The 14,232-nt window shown below is 39.7% G+C and overlaps 1 protein-coding gene across 1 annotated transcript in view; it reads right to left on the reverse strand.

Moving 5' to 3' along the window:
* The window catches only part of baiap3 (BAI1 associated protein 3), a 48,608-nt gene that overhangs the window by 20,626 nt on the left and 13,750 nt on the right, over nucleotides 1-14,232 (reverse strand). Inside the window, exons 3-16 of the mRNA XM_038703618.1 lie at nucleotides 12,032-12,119; nucleotides 10,650-10,733; nucleotides 10,380-10,487; nucleotides 9,744-9,803; nucleotides 7,867-7,933; nucleotides 6,604-6,817; nucleotides 6,294-6,338; nucleotides 5,878-5,955; nucleotides 5,031-5,136; nucleotides 4,760-4,867; nucleotides 4,573-4,665; nucleotides 3,746-3,849; nucleotides 3,538-3,655; nucleotides 3,242-3,366 (exon numbers count right to left, since the gene is read on the reverse strand). Of these exons, the coding sequence (XP_038559546.1) occupies nucleotides 3,242-3,366; nucleotides 3,538-3,655; nucleotides 3,746-3,849; nucleotides 4,573-4,665; nucleotides 4,760-4,867; nucleotides 5,031-5,136; nucleotides 5,878-5,955; nucleotides 6,294-6,338; nucleotides 6,604-6,817; nucleotides 7,867-7,933; nucleotides 9,744-9,803; nucleotides 10,380-10,487; nucleotides 10,650-10,733; nucleotides 12,032-12,119 (1,398 nt within the window). The remainder of the gene's footprint in view (nucleotides 1-3,241; nucleotides 3,367-3,537; nucleotides 3,656-3,745; nucleotides 3,850-4,572; nucleotides 4,666-4,759; nucleotides 4,868-5,030; nucleotides 5,137-5,877; nucleotides 5,956-6,293; nucleotides 6,339-6,603; nucleotides 6,818-7,866; nucleotides 7,934-9,743; nucleotides 9,804-10,379; nucleotides 10,488-10,649; nucleotides 10,734-12,031; nucleotides 12,120-14,232) is intronic.

Genomic DNA, 14,232 nt, shown 5'->3' on the forward strand with positions numbered 1-14,232 from the left:
GCCAAGTATTCCCATAGCTCTCAGTAGTTACGACTTCATGAGCTTCTTTAATGATAAAATTCTAGCTATTAGAGACAAAATTCACCAAGACCTGCCCTCAACTGGCACCGACTTATCTCTTAACTCAGGAACCTTAGAAACAGCTGTAGAACCAGATACATGTTTAGACTGTTTTGCTTCCCTCAATCTTTACCAACTAACTTCAATAATTTCTTCATCTAAACCATCAACCTGCCTCTTAGACCCCATCCTGACTAGGCTGCTTAAAGATGTTGTACCCTTAGTCAGCACCTCTATACTAGATATGATCAATCTATCTCTATCAACAGGCTATGTACCACAGTACTTTAAAGTAGCTGTAATTAAACCTCTTCTGAAAAAGCCCAAACTTGATCCGGATGTTTTAGCCAACTATAGACCTATATCTAACCTTCCATTTCTCTCTAAGGTTCTGGAGAAAGCAGTTGCTAAACAGCTGTGTGACTTTCTACAGAGCAATAGTTTATTTGAGGATTTTCAGTCAGGATTTAGAGCTCATCATAGCACAGAGACAGCACTGGTGAAAATTACTAACGACCTCCTTATTGCATCAGACAAAGGACTTGTCTCTGTACTGGTTTTATTAGATCTTAGTGCTGCATTTGATACCATTGACCATCAGATCCTATTGCAGAGACTGGAACATTTCATTGGCATTAAAGGAACCACTCTAAGCTGGTTTAAGTCCTATTTATCAGATCGATTTCAGTTTGTACATGTTAACGATGAGTCCTTCATGTATGCCAAAGTTAGTCATGGAGTTCCTCAAGGATCTGTCCTCGGACCAATCCTCTTCACTTTATATATGCTTCCTTTAGGAAATTATCAGAAAATATTCCATAAACTTTCATTGTTATGCAGATGATACTCAGTTATATCTATCGATCAAGCCAGATGAAACTCATCAGTTAGCTAAACTTCAAATGTGCCTTCAGGATGTTAAAACCTGGATGACCTGTAATTTTCTCATGTTAAACTCAGATAAAACTGAAGTTATTGTTCTGGGGCCTAAGCACCTCCGTGACGCATTATCTAAAGATATAGTTTCCCTGGATGGCATCGCCCTGGCCTCCAGCACCACTGTGAGGAATCTTGGAGTTATCTTTGATCAGGACATGTCGTTTAAGTCTCACATTAAGCAAATTTCAAGGACCGCCTTTTTTCACCTACGTAATATTGCGAAAATCAGGAACATCCTGTCTAAAAATGATGCAGAAAAACTAGTCCATGCATTTGTTACTTCTAGGCTGGATTACTGCAATTCCTTATTATCAGGCTGCTCGAAAAAGTCCATTAAGACTCTTCAGCTGATCCAGAATGCTGCAGCACGTGTTCTGACAGGAACCAGGAAAAGAGATCACATTTCTCCTGTTTTAGCTTCTTTGCATTGGCTTCCAGTAAAATCCAGAATATAATTTAAAATCATTCTTCTTACCTACAAAGCTCTTAATGGTCAGGCACCATCTTATCTTAAAGAGTTCATAGTACCTTACTACCCCACCAGAGCACTGCGCTCCCAGAATGCAGGGTTACTTGTGGTTCCTAGAGTCTCCAAAAGTAGACTAGGAGCCAGAGCGTTCAGCTATCAAGCTCCTCTCCTGTGGAACCAGGTTCCAGTTTGGGTTCAGGAGGCAGACACCATCTCCACATTTAAGAGTAGGCTTAAGACTTTCCTCTTTGATAAAGCTTATAGTTAGGGCTGGCTCAGGTGAGTCCTGAACCATCCCTTAGTTATGCTGCTATAGGCCTAGACTGCCGGGGGATTTGCACTGATGCACTGAGCTCCTCTCTCCTCTACTTTCTCTCCCTCTGTATGCAACCTCATCCCATTATTGCATGTTACTAACACAACTTCTCCCCTTTCTGGTAGTCTTGTGCTTTCTCGTCTCTCTCCTCTCTCCTATCACTTCCTGCAGGTTTTCTAGCTCTGGAGCTGTGGAGTCTGGATCTGTGGTTGCGGGTCACCTGCTGCCCCCGTGTTCCTGCTCGACACCCTCTGCTGCAACGACTATTGTTGCTAGTCTTATTGTTATTATTGTTATTATAATCATTAACATTACGATTGTTACCATTAACACTATTATAAATATCTGTACCATTTTTCATCTAGTCCATAGCAACATCATCTTCACTGTCTGTACCTTTGTGTGTATATTGTGTAGTCTCTCTCTCTCTCTCTCTCTCTCTCTCCCCCCTCCCCCCCCTTCACCCCCAACCGGTCGAGGCAGATGGCCGCCCACCCTGAGCCATGGTTCTGCTCGAGGTTTCTGCCTCTTAAAAGGAAGTTTCTAAATGCCTCTGTCGCCTAGTGCTTGCTCTTGGTGGGAACTGTTGGGCTTCTGTAAATATTATCATAGAGTACGGTCTAGACCTGCTCTTTTATGAAAAGCGCTGTGAGATAACTGTTGTTGTGATTTGGCGCTATATAAATAAAATTGAATTGAATTGAACAGAGCTGGACTTCTTACTGGGGAAGTTTCTATTAAAAAAACAGTCTCCTTCAAATTAGTGTGACATAGCAACATGAACTGCAATAATTAGCTGATTTTAATGGCTGGCATTTACGTGGAATAGACTCCCTAATTTGGTGCATTTCCTTACTTCCTTCTTTTGTGTGATGGTAACTTGAAGCTAAGACCAAAGGATGGCGCATCTCTGCAATACCGACCAGATTGCAATCAAATTTAGTACCGACATCCAGGGTCTTGCATGGATTGCTTCTCATGATTTTATGGACACCTCTTGGGCAACACATTGGTCGATGACAATGTGTCTAAAAATGAATGCCTGGATTTCATGAAGCTTTGGAGATTCATGTTCCACATGCACACAAGCGATATTCAAATCTATATATATAAATCTTAAATTTGCTGAGCAACTATGCATAATATCATATAGGGAATAATACATGTTACGGTAAAAATAGGTAAGTTATTGCTTATGACCACAATATGTTGGCAGCTACTTTATACAACAAAATTGGTGGTCAGGAACAAATGTTTACATTTTTTTATTTGAAATGAGTAATGAGCAATGATTAGGATATTTCTGTTTGAGTAAGGAGCCCAATACTGCTTCCTCCACAGAGTATGGCTGACTGGTTGAAGTCCCTCTGTGTCTGCTGAGGTGAGATGTTGAGCGTGTTCCTGGTATGGTAGCACAGGCGAGTGCGTGATGTAATGTGATGGCAGTGTGACTTTACCTCAGCATGAGCTCGTAGCGCGTAATGGCAGCGGCGCTGGTGCAGGGGAAAACCTGACGCATGTTCTTCATCAGGCACAGGCAGTGCTCTGTGTACAGCCTGAAGCTGTCTGACAGCTGCCTCTCCTGGACACAGGAAGGGCCCTCAGTTATAGCTTCAAGTACACTGGCAGTGAGACATTTTTGGCTTAACCAAAAACCTTGATGAATGTCAGTGAAGAGCTGAGCTAATGAGGTGACTGTTTCCAGATGATGAACGTTTATTTCCTATTAAAACGGCGATGGCAGAGAACCTACCAGGTCGCCCCTCACAGCGGTGGGGTCCCACTCTGCATCGATGGTCCTCAGGAGCCGAAGCAGCAGGGAGTAGCACACCCTCTGGGTCCGATGGTGGCTACTGTAGCACTGCCAGCGACTGTGTTAAAAAACAAAGTATGCACCTTTTACCTGATGCTAAAGCTTTCATATTGGATTTGATCAATTTTATTCCTCCATTAATACTCACATTATGGCCTGCTGGAGAGGTGAGAGATCAGTTTGCACAGCATGGTGAGTCAGCACAGTCCATGCTGGGGGGCAAACCTGCCCATTCCAGTTGTAGGGCTCTCTCTATAATTATATGAGGTAGATTTGCACATGTCATTTCGATCATATTTAGAAGAATCTATATGCACTCACCAAAATCTTTTATTTCGCTAAATGGCACACAGTCAACGAATAATGCAAAATATAAACATTTACTATAAACTAAAATTAAAATTAGAAACCTAAATAAGAGTTTTTTGGTTTATTGTTTTTACAAATCCAGACTGGAATCAGATAAACACATTTTTTTCAATCCAGAGTTCAACCACATTGAACTGGTGGTTCTGTCTGGCTGCTGAAATATGAGCTGTTCTTTCTGTAAGTCATATTCAGAGTCCAGCTACTCTGACTGCAACACAGAACAGACTTTGTACATCAACCGCCACATCAGCAACTGAGGCGTTCTGAAGTACAAGAAAGTATGCGCTTTGCTGTTCAGTTCATACTGCAATTTACTATTTAGTTTTTTACACTAGAGTAAATCAACTCCAGTGAGTCAGAACAACACCTAATCATTTCAAATCACATTTAGTGGCCCCTAGAGGCCGTGCTGTTGGTGGCTTGTCCCAACCGACAGGCCAAGCAAGCGACTAATCTAACAAACTAAGTGAAATGATTAAAAGCAGACAACAAACAATTAAAAAGTGACTGAAGTAAACACTGTTGCATTAGAGTACATCACTGCCCCAAATCACAAATAGCTTTATCATCAAGGTTGCTTTTAATAAATATCTGTAAGAAACTCACCTTAACATGAGCATGCTCATACTCCACAATCTGACACAGCAATTTCTTGTGAATGGATACATTTGAGTCTTTCTTAGACAAAGCTGTGTCCCTCTGACAGAAAAAAAGAGTTTTAAAAGGTATAATTCTTCATATCCTACACAAGAGGATTATACTGTATACTGAATTAGTGTTACACCATACAGACCTGGCAGGTGAAGAGCTTAAGTATCAGGTGACATTCTCCCTGAACTTTAGACGTACTCGATCGAGGCTCCAGCTTAAACCAGGTGTCATAGCCGACAACTGGGATCTCCTGCAAAAAGTAAAATCAGCCAGATTAACGGCATTCCCACACATCCAGGGAAATCCTTCAACTTGGGGGGAATCTATTTGTGGTTGTGTTCAATTTCTCACAGTGCCTCATCACCCCTGACTAACGAGAGTTTGTTTTGAACTTTTACACTTTGAACACTCACATTCAAAGGGATGTTGATGCATCCGAGAAAGTCATCGGCGTTCTCCTCTGAGCCAGATGATGCGGATCCATTAGCACGCACTGACTTTGCTATCTGCTTGAAATACCTGACAAGGAAAAGCACAGTGCGAGGAGGAAAAAAATTCCTTTTTTTGTCACAGTTTGAATTCAGCTATAATCTAACAGTTTTATTTTTTAGGCATTTGGCCAATGCTATGTCCACTTTGACTTACAATTAGAGCATCAGCAGAATGAGAATAATTTCCTAATGAAAGTTGGCTATTACTCAGATGAAAACTGCATTTTCCACCGCAGAATTATGACCCTTCTCTCCATTGATTGTGATTGACATTCCCAGGTTTTCATTAGACATGCCTGCTATTAATAAGTATGCTCATGACACAGCTGAACTCTTTGCGTTCTCTGTGTGCCCAGGTTTATTGGCACCGGGCTATCCTGTATGTCAGTCTTTCTTTATGGTTAAAAGACAAAGACCAGATGATCACCTTAAAATAACAAGCAAGTTGGTGTCAGTATATTTAACACATGTAGTTAATCTAGGCATCTTCACTCATGATCTGCAACTTTTGGCTTAATTGATATGGAAATGACCCCTTTGATTGACAGGTTGAATGACTCATCTATTCACTGCCACAATGTCAACTGGATGAATAAATGAATTACCAACTTATATAACTGTGCTCAAAATCTTGATTAGTGATTACACTTTATTGCTTAAAAAAAATTGAATAACACAGCTAAAGGGATAAACAGTTTTTTATTAAGTTACATTAAACTTTATTACATTAATAGTAACTAATAAATTGGAAAAACACAGCTTATTCTACCTTCCCATTCCTCGAAGTCCACTGACTTCATTAAGCTTTTTGCAGGCCTCAGCAACAGACACATCATCGTCATGATCCCTGAATAATAAAAAAAAAGGATAATTCAGAGGTTATTACAACCTCTCATCTCCCGCAAGAACATGCTTCATTATCTTTGCACAGCGAATAACAGAACGGATAAGTGAAGGAGATCTACAATCAAGACCCATTGTAGTTCAAGAAGCACATTAGATCCACTCAACTTTTACTGGAGTCAAGAGTCAGCTCTTAGCAGAGCTTTGACCAGAGGAGGGAAACACTTCTACAACAGCTGACAAACATTTAAATTATTCTAATTTCATGAAAATCATTAGAAAAGAATCCTCTTTGTCCTCTGGCATGGTGGAATTAAAGGTGTTGCTGCGATCTAATCTTACCATATGTCAAGATGTAAGAGGTCATTGTGGGCATCATCTATTTCACTGTGAAAAAAGCCAAAAAACACAAACAAAACAACAACAAAAAAGAAACAGGAAAGTATTTAATTAAATTGTCATCTCCATGAGTAAATACAGACAAAAACACCTCAATCCTTTAGTGATCCTTCCACAGAGATGACAACGTGCTGCACTGGTCACATAACTAACAGCTTTGGCGTTAGTGTGAAACAAATGAAACTGTGAATTCTGCACCTCACACATATCACCATGTCCAGTGCTCTGATGAAAGTTAAACTGTTGTACTCACAACACAAAGTGCTCGTTCCACACGGGGTTGAGAGTCTCTGGTTTGACCTCAGTCACCTGGATACACTTGGCAGGTAACACCTCCTTGGTGCTGGAGCGTTTCTCCAGCTTCTCCTTCCTCTTCCTGAAGCTGAACTTTCTCTCCTTCTTCTCCTCCACCTCCCGCGGGCTCTGACCCACTAGGATTCCCAGCATGCAGTAGGGGTCGCTATACCCTGATGGTGACACATTGAAAGAAGGTTATCAAACACATGAAGCTGCTTATATCACCTGAGAAGTGAAGGAGATCTTCAATCAAGGTATATCAACAGCAGCCTTGGGGCCATTTGTGATTACAATCAGTGTTGTGTTTTGGTAAAGTTCTCATCAGTGTAAAGAGGTTGACAGTGGGGCATGTTTGAGATTAATTTCACCATGCATGGAAAGTGGACACGAGTAGTCTTCAGTGGTCGGGGGAAAGACAAACTATAAGAACTATAAAGGATGTCCAATATTTGACAGATCGTGAGACTGCTTTCACACAACTGACAACATATGTGTGATAGGAGGACGCATTCAACGTGGTCTAATATACATACAGTAAATATTATATATTTATTTTAACATTTTTTCGTAGCAGTTAGTTAGTTTCATGTAAATAGCCTGTCCATCCCAACCTTAACTACTAACACCCTCACATTATGCAGCTGTCATATAATCAGTTCTGCTCGAGGTTTGTAACTGTTAAAATTCGCCAAGGGGTTGCTCATGATGGGAATATTTGAGTAAATAATATTACAAAGAGCACGGTCTAGACCTACTCTATATGGAAAGTGCAATGAGATAACTTCTGTTAACTTACAAATAGAATTGAATTGAATTTGTCTTTGCAGATGTTATTATAAAATAGTTTTCATGAACCTATCTATTCATGAATAGAAATTAAACAAAGTAAAATCAAGTCTATGCATATATGTTTCTTTTGTCAGAGGATAGCAACTGCAGCTGCTGACTGATATGAAATTCTAGTTAATATTGCTTACTAGTCTCTTTCATCATGATGCTACATAGTTGTGAGTAGGCTGGGCAAAATTCTACCCATTATGCATTGTATCGTGACTGCTTATTTCCATGAAGCGCTGCCAACTCTATCATGTCAGCTGACGAGAGGTGAATCACTGGACAATTTACTGGGCGAGTTCCACAATACGGAATTGAAAAGCTTTTCGATTCCATATTGTTGCTGGATAAGGCATACATCACATAACTGTTTTGTCTTCCTCACCGTTTGCATCCTTGGCCATCAGATTCTTTGCTTTCATAACAGAAACCCTCAAGGAAAAACTGGCTCGCTGTGAAAAAAGAAATGTCTGTTCAGTAAGAAATTGTAAATGTAACAAATCAAGGTCAAGTGTTTTCTTTACAGTTTTTACAGAATGATTTTTTTTTCTCAAAACAATACGTTCAAATCTGTGAACAATTTGTTTGCTGCCGCTGAATTTCTCATTCATTCAAGCACAGTGCATGTGTTTTGGCACATGTGTGTAAAAGAGAAAGCAAAATTGCTCAAAAACCATTTACACATGCCTTGCTGATTAAAACTGAGTGAAATTGGCATCCTCTTCACAACTTCTAAACATTATTTCATCGTTTGTGCCATCACATGCAAAATGAAATTAAAAATCATTTAATTATCAAAATCTGACATATATGTATATTCCATAAATATTTATGATATGACGTATTTTTGATGTCTACTAAATTGGCAAATTGCCTGCCAGGTGACAGTAATCAACCAATCATTGATGCTGTGGGTTTTTCTTAGGTATAGATGGCATTTTGTGGCAAATTTTCTGTTCACTGTGTATGACTTTACATGAAAGATCAGCTACAGTAAGCCGTCAGTGTCAACCAAATAAATTGTAGGGTAAAAAAAAATTCTCTATGCTTCATCTGGTATCTTATGAGCCACACGGTGGAAAAACTAAATGGGAATATGAGAAAATGAGATATATGAAAACTTAAATGGAAAAATATTTTCACTGTGGTCGCAACATTTCCAGCAGTCTATCATAATACAAGGGCTCACAGTTCTTAACAGAGATATTTGAAAGGTCCCTGGCAGTCAAGTAGAAGGTACAGAATCATAAAGTGGGGCTTTCAGGAGTTACATGTCTTTCATCCCACAACTCTCCATCAGAGCGCTACAGCTGTGGCTCTCCAGGCAATGCTTTTACCTTATTGCTACTGCAGTGTTCACACTATGAGCATGAGAAAACATCAGTAAATGCACTAAAATACCACCAGTGGCTGCTCGACTGAGGATTAACTGATTCCTCTAAATTTAAAAGAGCCTCTAAATTTAAAGGACTGTACCAGAGGTTTTGCATGTTTCAGTACATTTATGACAAGTCACATAATGTATAGTTTTGCAAACCATGTTGCTGTATGTTAAACAATTTGAAGAAAGTTTTCTATTGTTGCAGGCACCAGTTGGTTTCCATTTACTTCTGGTTTACACAATGTGACTTTTTTTGCTTGAATCCTGTACTCATATTATTACAAGGTAACGCAGAGTATACAATTACGATTCAATCTGAACAATACAACTACAATACAATATGTACGTAATGTACAATAATTACACATTTAAAGAACACAGACTAATGCAGTCTTGATGTTCAGGGTGCTGGATTCCACAACTCTCAACTATTTTTATCCTAAAAATCACTGTAATGGAATCAAAGGCCACCTGGAACAGTAGTAAAAATACATAAATATTGTACAGCATGCATTAAAAAATGTTAGGCAAAGTGTAATTATGTGAACTCAAGCAGAAGTCAAGCAGCTAAAACGTGCACAGATACTGTATCTTTGAAACACTGATAAGCCATGATGCCTCCACTCTGTTTTACACTTGTGAAATCTACTGGACACAACATTGCAAGTACTTCAACTTGAAAATGTAAACACATTAAACAGTATGTTTTATAGAGCCAACGATGTAATAATATTATGGCAGCACTACCTAGAAATTTATATGATTACAATTTTTGTCACTGATGACAAACTGATAATGACATCTTCCACTGCCATGGTCAATCTGAAAGATAATGTTATGAAAACAGCTGAATGGACTTTGACTAGTGCACATCGTCTCACCTTGGATTCTTGAACTTTTTGGAGAATGATGTCATGTTCCTCTTCTCCCATATCAAACACCTCGGAGAGATGGTCAGACAGTAAGTTACGCTTCTTTCTTAAAGCAGCAGAAACCTGAATAAATATGCTTGAAACACTCAGTTTCTTGCTTCTTGTTTCAGTTTGAAATAAGAACTGAACAGAAAATCAAATATTCACAAAAATTCCACTACAAAACCACTGAAATTACTTTATAAAATATTTAGTTCAATTAGAGCCACCACCAGCACCTGAGCAGCTAGGAACCCAATACCTTGGAAAAAGAGACATAAAAGAGGCTACAATCCTTAGCATTGAATGATCTGAATGGATGCAATATCACAGACGAATATCAGTACACAGTGTGACTGGGCTTGATGTTTAATCAGGTTTGTGCCAAGAGCATCTGCTCAGTTTCTTACAGCCAGCTCACAACAAATAACACTCTCCATGTGCCATAATCAGTGTTACTAACAGAGATTAAATGGAGCTGAGGAAATAAAGTCTGTTTTTCTGAGAAGGATAGATAGATAGATAGATAGATAGATAGATAGATAGATAGATAGATAGATAGATAGATAGACAGATAGATAGACAGATAGATAGATAGATAGATACCTTTAGCAGGTAAGCAAACAGCTCTTCGTCACTTTTCACATGTTCTGGTGAAGGTACTCCCACCCGGTTGACCACCGTGTACACAGCTTCCTCATAAAGGAGGTCCAGCTACATGAAAACACACTCCACTTAATAACAACTCTCCAAAAATAAAAGCTTGTGCACCTTTTGCCTTCATGCTTTCTGCTCTGCTGCACATCAAAAGCAGTTATTGTGCGAATATAGTCCCTGCTGAAATACGATGAAAACTGAAAAGCTGAGCTGACACACCTCTGTCCTGCTGATTCTGTCGGGGATAAAGGCCTGGTCCACATGCTCTTGGGGCGGCGGCACTGTGCAGGCCCCTCTTTGGCACTGTGAGGGGATGGAAATAGTTCAGCCAAAACAAATCCTTCTTTTCTTAAGGCTGTGTTGAGTAAAAACTGGAGAAAGGAGAGGTTTTATTGATAGTAGACTCTCAATCATCACTTGAGAGGGTAGTCCTTCCCTCTCTACTGATTAGTTTGCCCTTCAGGGGTGGAAGAAGTATTTCAGAGGTTCAGAGGTGGAGTGCGGGACTCATACTCATACACAATGCTGATTTTGCCACCAGGTAAATCTCTGTATTTCACAATATCCCAGAGTTATTAAATCTGGTGTCTGTGGCGACACTCCCGCATTGGTGTGACAGTAGTGCTGTGTTTTAAACATTTATCATTGAGAGTTGTTTATTGTTTATTTTGTTCATTATGATTGTATAGTTTGTGTTAATATGCTTTGGCAACAATGTATTGCATGTAGTCATGCCAAAAGACCCACTTGAATTTATATTGAACAGAGATGACGGAACTCTCTCTCTACACGCCTCTAAAGCAGCTAGGAGTATGGCAGGGCCGATTGTGGGAAAACCTAAGAAGCGTCCAAGAAATGTTTCTGGCATTCCAAATAAAAAAGAAACTTATTCTGAGGAAATATTATAGACAAAAAAGTTAAAGTACAGAATTACAACAAAATATACTTAAAGTATAAAAAGGAACAGTACTCATTCCACAGTTCCACAATGACTAATATATAACTTACAAGTTATATACTGTATTCATATATATTATATCTAACATTATTAGATTGTTAATACGTAAGATGAGTAATGGGTTAGTAAAGAAGAAATAACTAATTTGTATTACTTATTTGGACTTTTTTATAATCTTTACGTTTTGCAAAATATTGGCTATTGTTACCAGAGTGCTTTGATGAGCATGCTAACTCAACCACTGGTTTCCAGCCTTTATAATGCACTGCATTTTTTAAGCTCATCAAATGGTTTATATGTAAAATATGAATCTGAAAAGTAACTATTGTGGTCAAATAAATGTAGTGGAGTAAAATGGGCAATATTTTCCTCTGAAATGTAGTGGAGAAGAAGTATAAAGTAGCATAGAATGGACACGTCCATGTAATCAAGGCAGCAGGAGGAGCTGAACAATGTCATCTACAGCAGCTTGTCACAGCTGAGCCTCCAGTCTTCTGAGCACCCAACTCAACCCAGCCCTTCTGTCTACAAACGTCATACTGGCTGCGACAGTGGGCTAAATGACAGCACTGAGGCCTACTCGCGACACCAACGTGCTTTAAGGGCGTAACAGATGGAAAGGTGGAAGTTGGGTTGGGGTTACCTCAGCCTGCGCAGCCCGCAGCATGTTCTCCTGTTTCTGAAGGATGGCATTCACACGCTCAAAGAACTCGGCGCTCTCCTCGGAAATCCTGCCAAGGCAAGAAGAGTTAGCAGATTGACGATTCATCTCCAAAAATAGAGATGAAATACTTGGAAAATCTGTTAATTTCTGAGAAAAAGTGAGGTGAAATGTGTTGCATGGTAAACAAACCATCAATCGTTATTAAAAACAAAGTGGGATTCAGTGACATTGGTGATATCACACTGTATGCTGTTTGCAAATAAAAATGTTTCCTTTTCAGTTTGTATACTGGACTCCATTGCCTGCAGTTCAGCTCCTTATTAGCTATCAAACAAGTCTTACCTCATGCACTAAAAAGCAAAGCGGGTCAAGACCAAAGCTCTCAGCAAAGCAACATGCCTGCACTCTGCATGAACCATGTTAATGTACTATGATGAGCAGGGCTGTGTGCAAAATACAAATGATGTTTCTCCTTCCCCCAGGTGTGAGTGAATCCCCGGCCTCCCACTGGCCCCAGTTGTCATGGTGATATAGGCACATTCAGGGAGGGAGTAACTGGCTGAACACCTTGGGAATCCCCCCCACCACCTTCACCCCCACTTCACTGCCCTCCAAAATCTTTCAACTGGCATCTTCCTCCCTCTAGCAGAGCAGCCGAGGTCAGTCATGCTGTCTGCCTAGAACTCCTCACCCCTTCACCTCCCGGCTTCTGTTTTCTTCCTCGTCTCTCAGTCAACCCCCCTCGCATTATACAGAAGAGCCGTCTACAGAGGCCCTGTCATGCTCCTTTATTAGCGTCATCGCATCACAGCAGGCACGTGGCAGCCCATCCCAGCACCCACTGACTCTCGCCATGGTGGGGAGCGGATGGCAAACCCCTGAGGTATTGATGAGGACTAATGGTTGCCATGCTGGGAGAGTTGGTCAGGTTTCCACTGTTGTCAAACCCAGAAACTTAACGGTTGGATATATTTTGTTTAAAAGGTTTAAATATTTTATCAATGCCATAGTATACTCTTCAAAAAAAGGTAGAAGAATTAGTGGTGTAATGGTGGTGTGTGGTGTAGAAATTATACTACACCACACACCACCACAGTCTGTTTATCAAGTCATGCTTTGTTAGCTGCAAATATTAATTAATTAATAATAATAATATACAAACGATTATTTTCCTTATCCTTTAATCTGTCGATTATTGTCTGGACTAATCGATAAATAGTTTAGTCCAGAAAATCACAACTTGATTGTCATTAATACTTGCTTCGTGCTCTACTTGTAGTCCTTGCATTTTCACATTTTAGCATTAAAGCTGTTTTGCAACAGACAAGCTTTGAGTTTTTAGCCTCACTGGTGTGTGTTTGTTGAATTTGGAAAATACTGATCAAAAACTTGAGTTGTTATTCTTATCTTAAACCCCCCACTCAGTGTCTGAAAGCTTGAAACCACAAACCAAGTCTAAAATCCGTGAATGACTCCACAAACAAAGCCTATTCCGCTGACAAGAGATTGGAGGCTCTGCTTTTTGGAGCTTACAGTTTTCATTTGCACATATAGTACAAAATACGCTTCATTTGACTATAATACTTGCTATGTTATGAGACACACAGTTCTCTACACATCCCTGTTCAATCGTCCAGGGCATTCTTGCAACCAGAAATCTGTCCCATCTTCTGTCAGTCAAACAGCTTGAGGATTTGTCCGGGCAGTCTGGGATATTTTGTTTCTGGGCTTTGGGACGACGTGTTTATGAGCAGATATAATGTAAATCCAGTCAATTCTGATTTGATACATCTGAAAAAACATTATGCTGATATCTTTCAACCTTTCTCTCTCTCTCGCTCTCTCTCTCTCTCACACACACACACACACACACACACACACACGTACACCACCAGAATAACAAACTGATTTCATGTTGCTAGGAAACAAGTCCTTTTTTTAACTTTCATTTTATTCAATTTTTTTTTTCAGAATTCATTCAATCTCCTGTCCTGGTGAGTAAATCATAAAGGAAAACATAAATAAAAACTCTGAACTACTGCGAGAATATGTGACAAATTGGGAGTGTGAGGGCGACAGCTACACTCATTTCAAACTTCAATATAATATGGCAGTGCATACACAGCAATTAATAGTGCACACATCACTGTTGTCTGCAGCATGAAAGACAATATGACGTC

Source organism: Micropterus salmoides, unplaced genomic scaffold (genome assembly GCF_014851395.1).
Source record: "Micropterus salmoides isolate LMB-PRFRI ecotype aquatic unplaced genomic scaffold, ASM1485139v1 Ms_hic_scaffold_10, whole genome shotgun sequence".
In the NCBI taxonomy this organism is placed as follows: domain Eukaryota; kingdom Metazoa; phylum Chordata; class Actinopteri; order Centrarchiformes; family Centrarchidae; genus Micropterus; species Micropterus salmoides.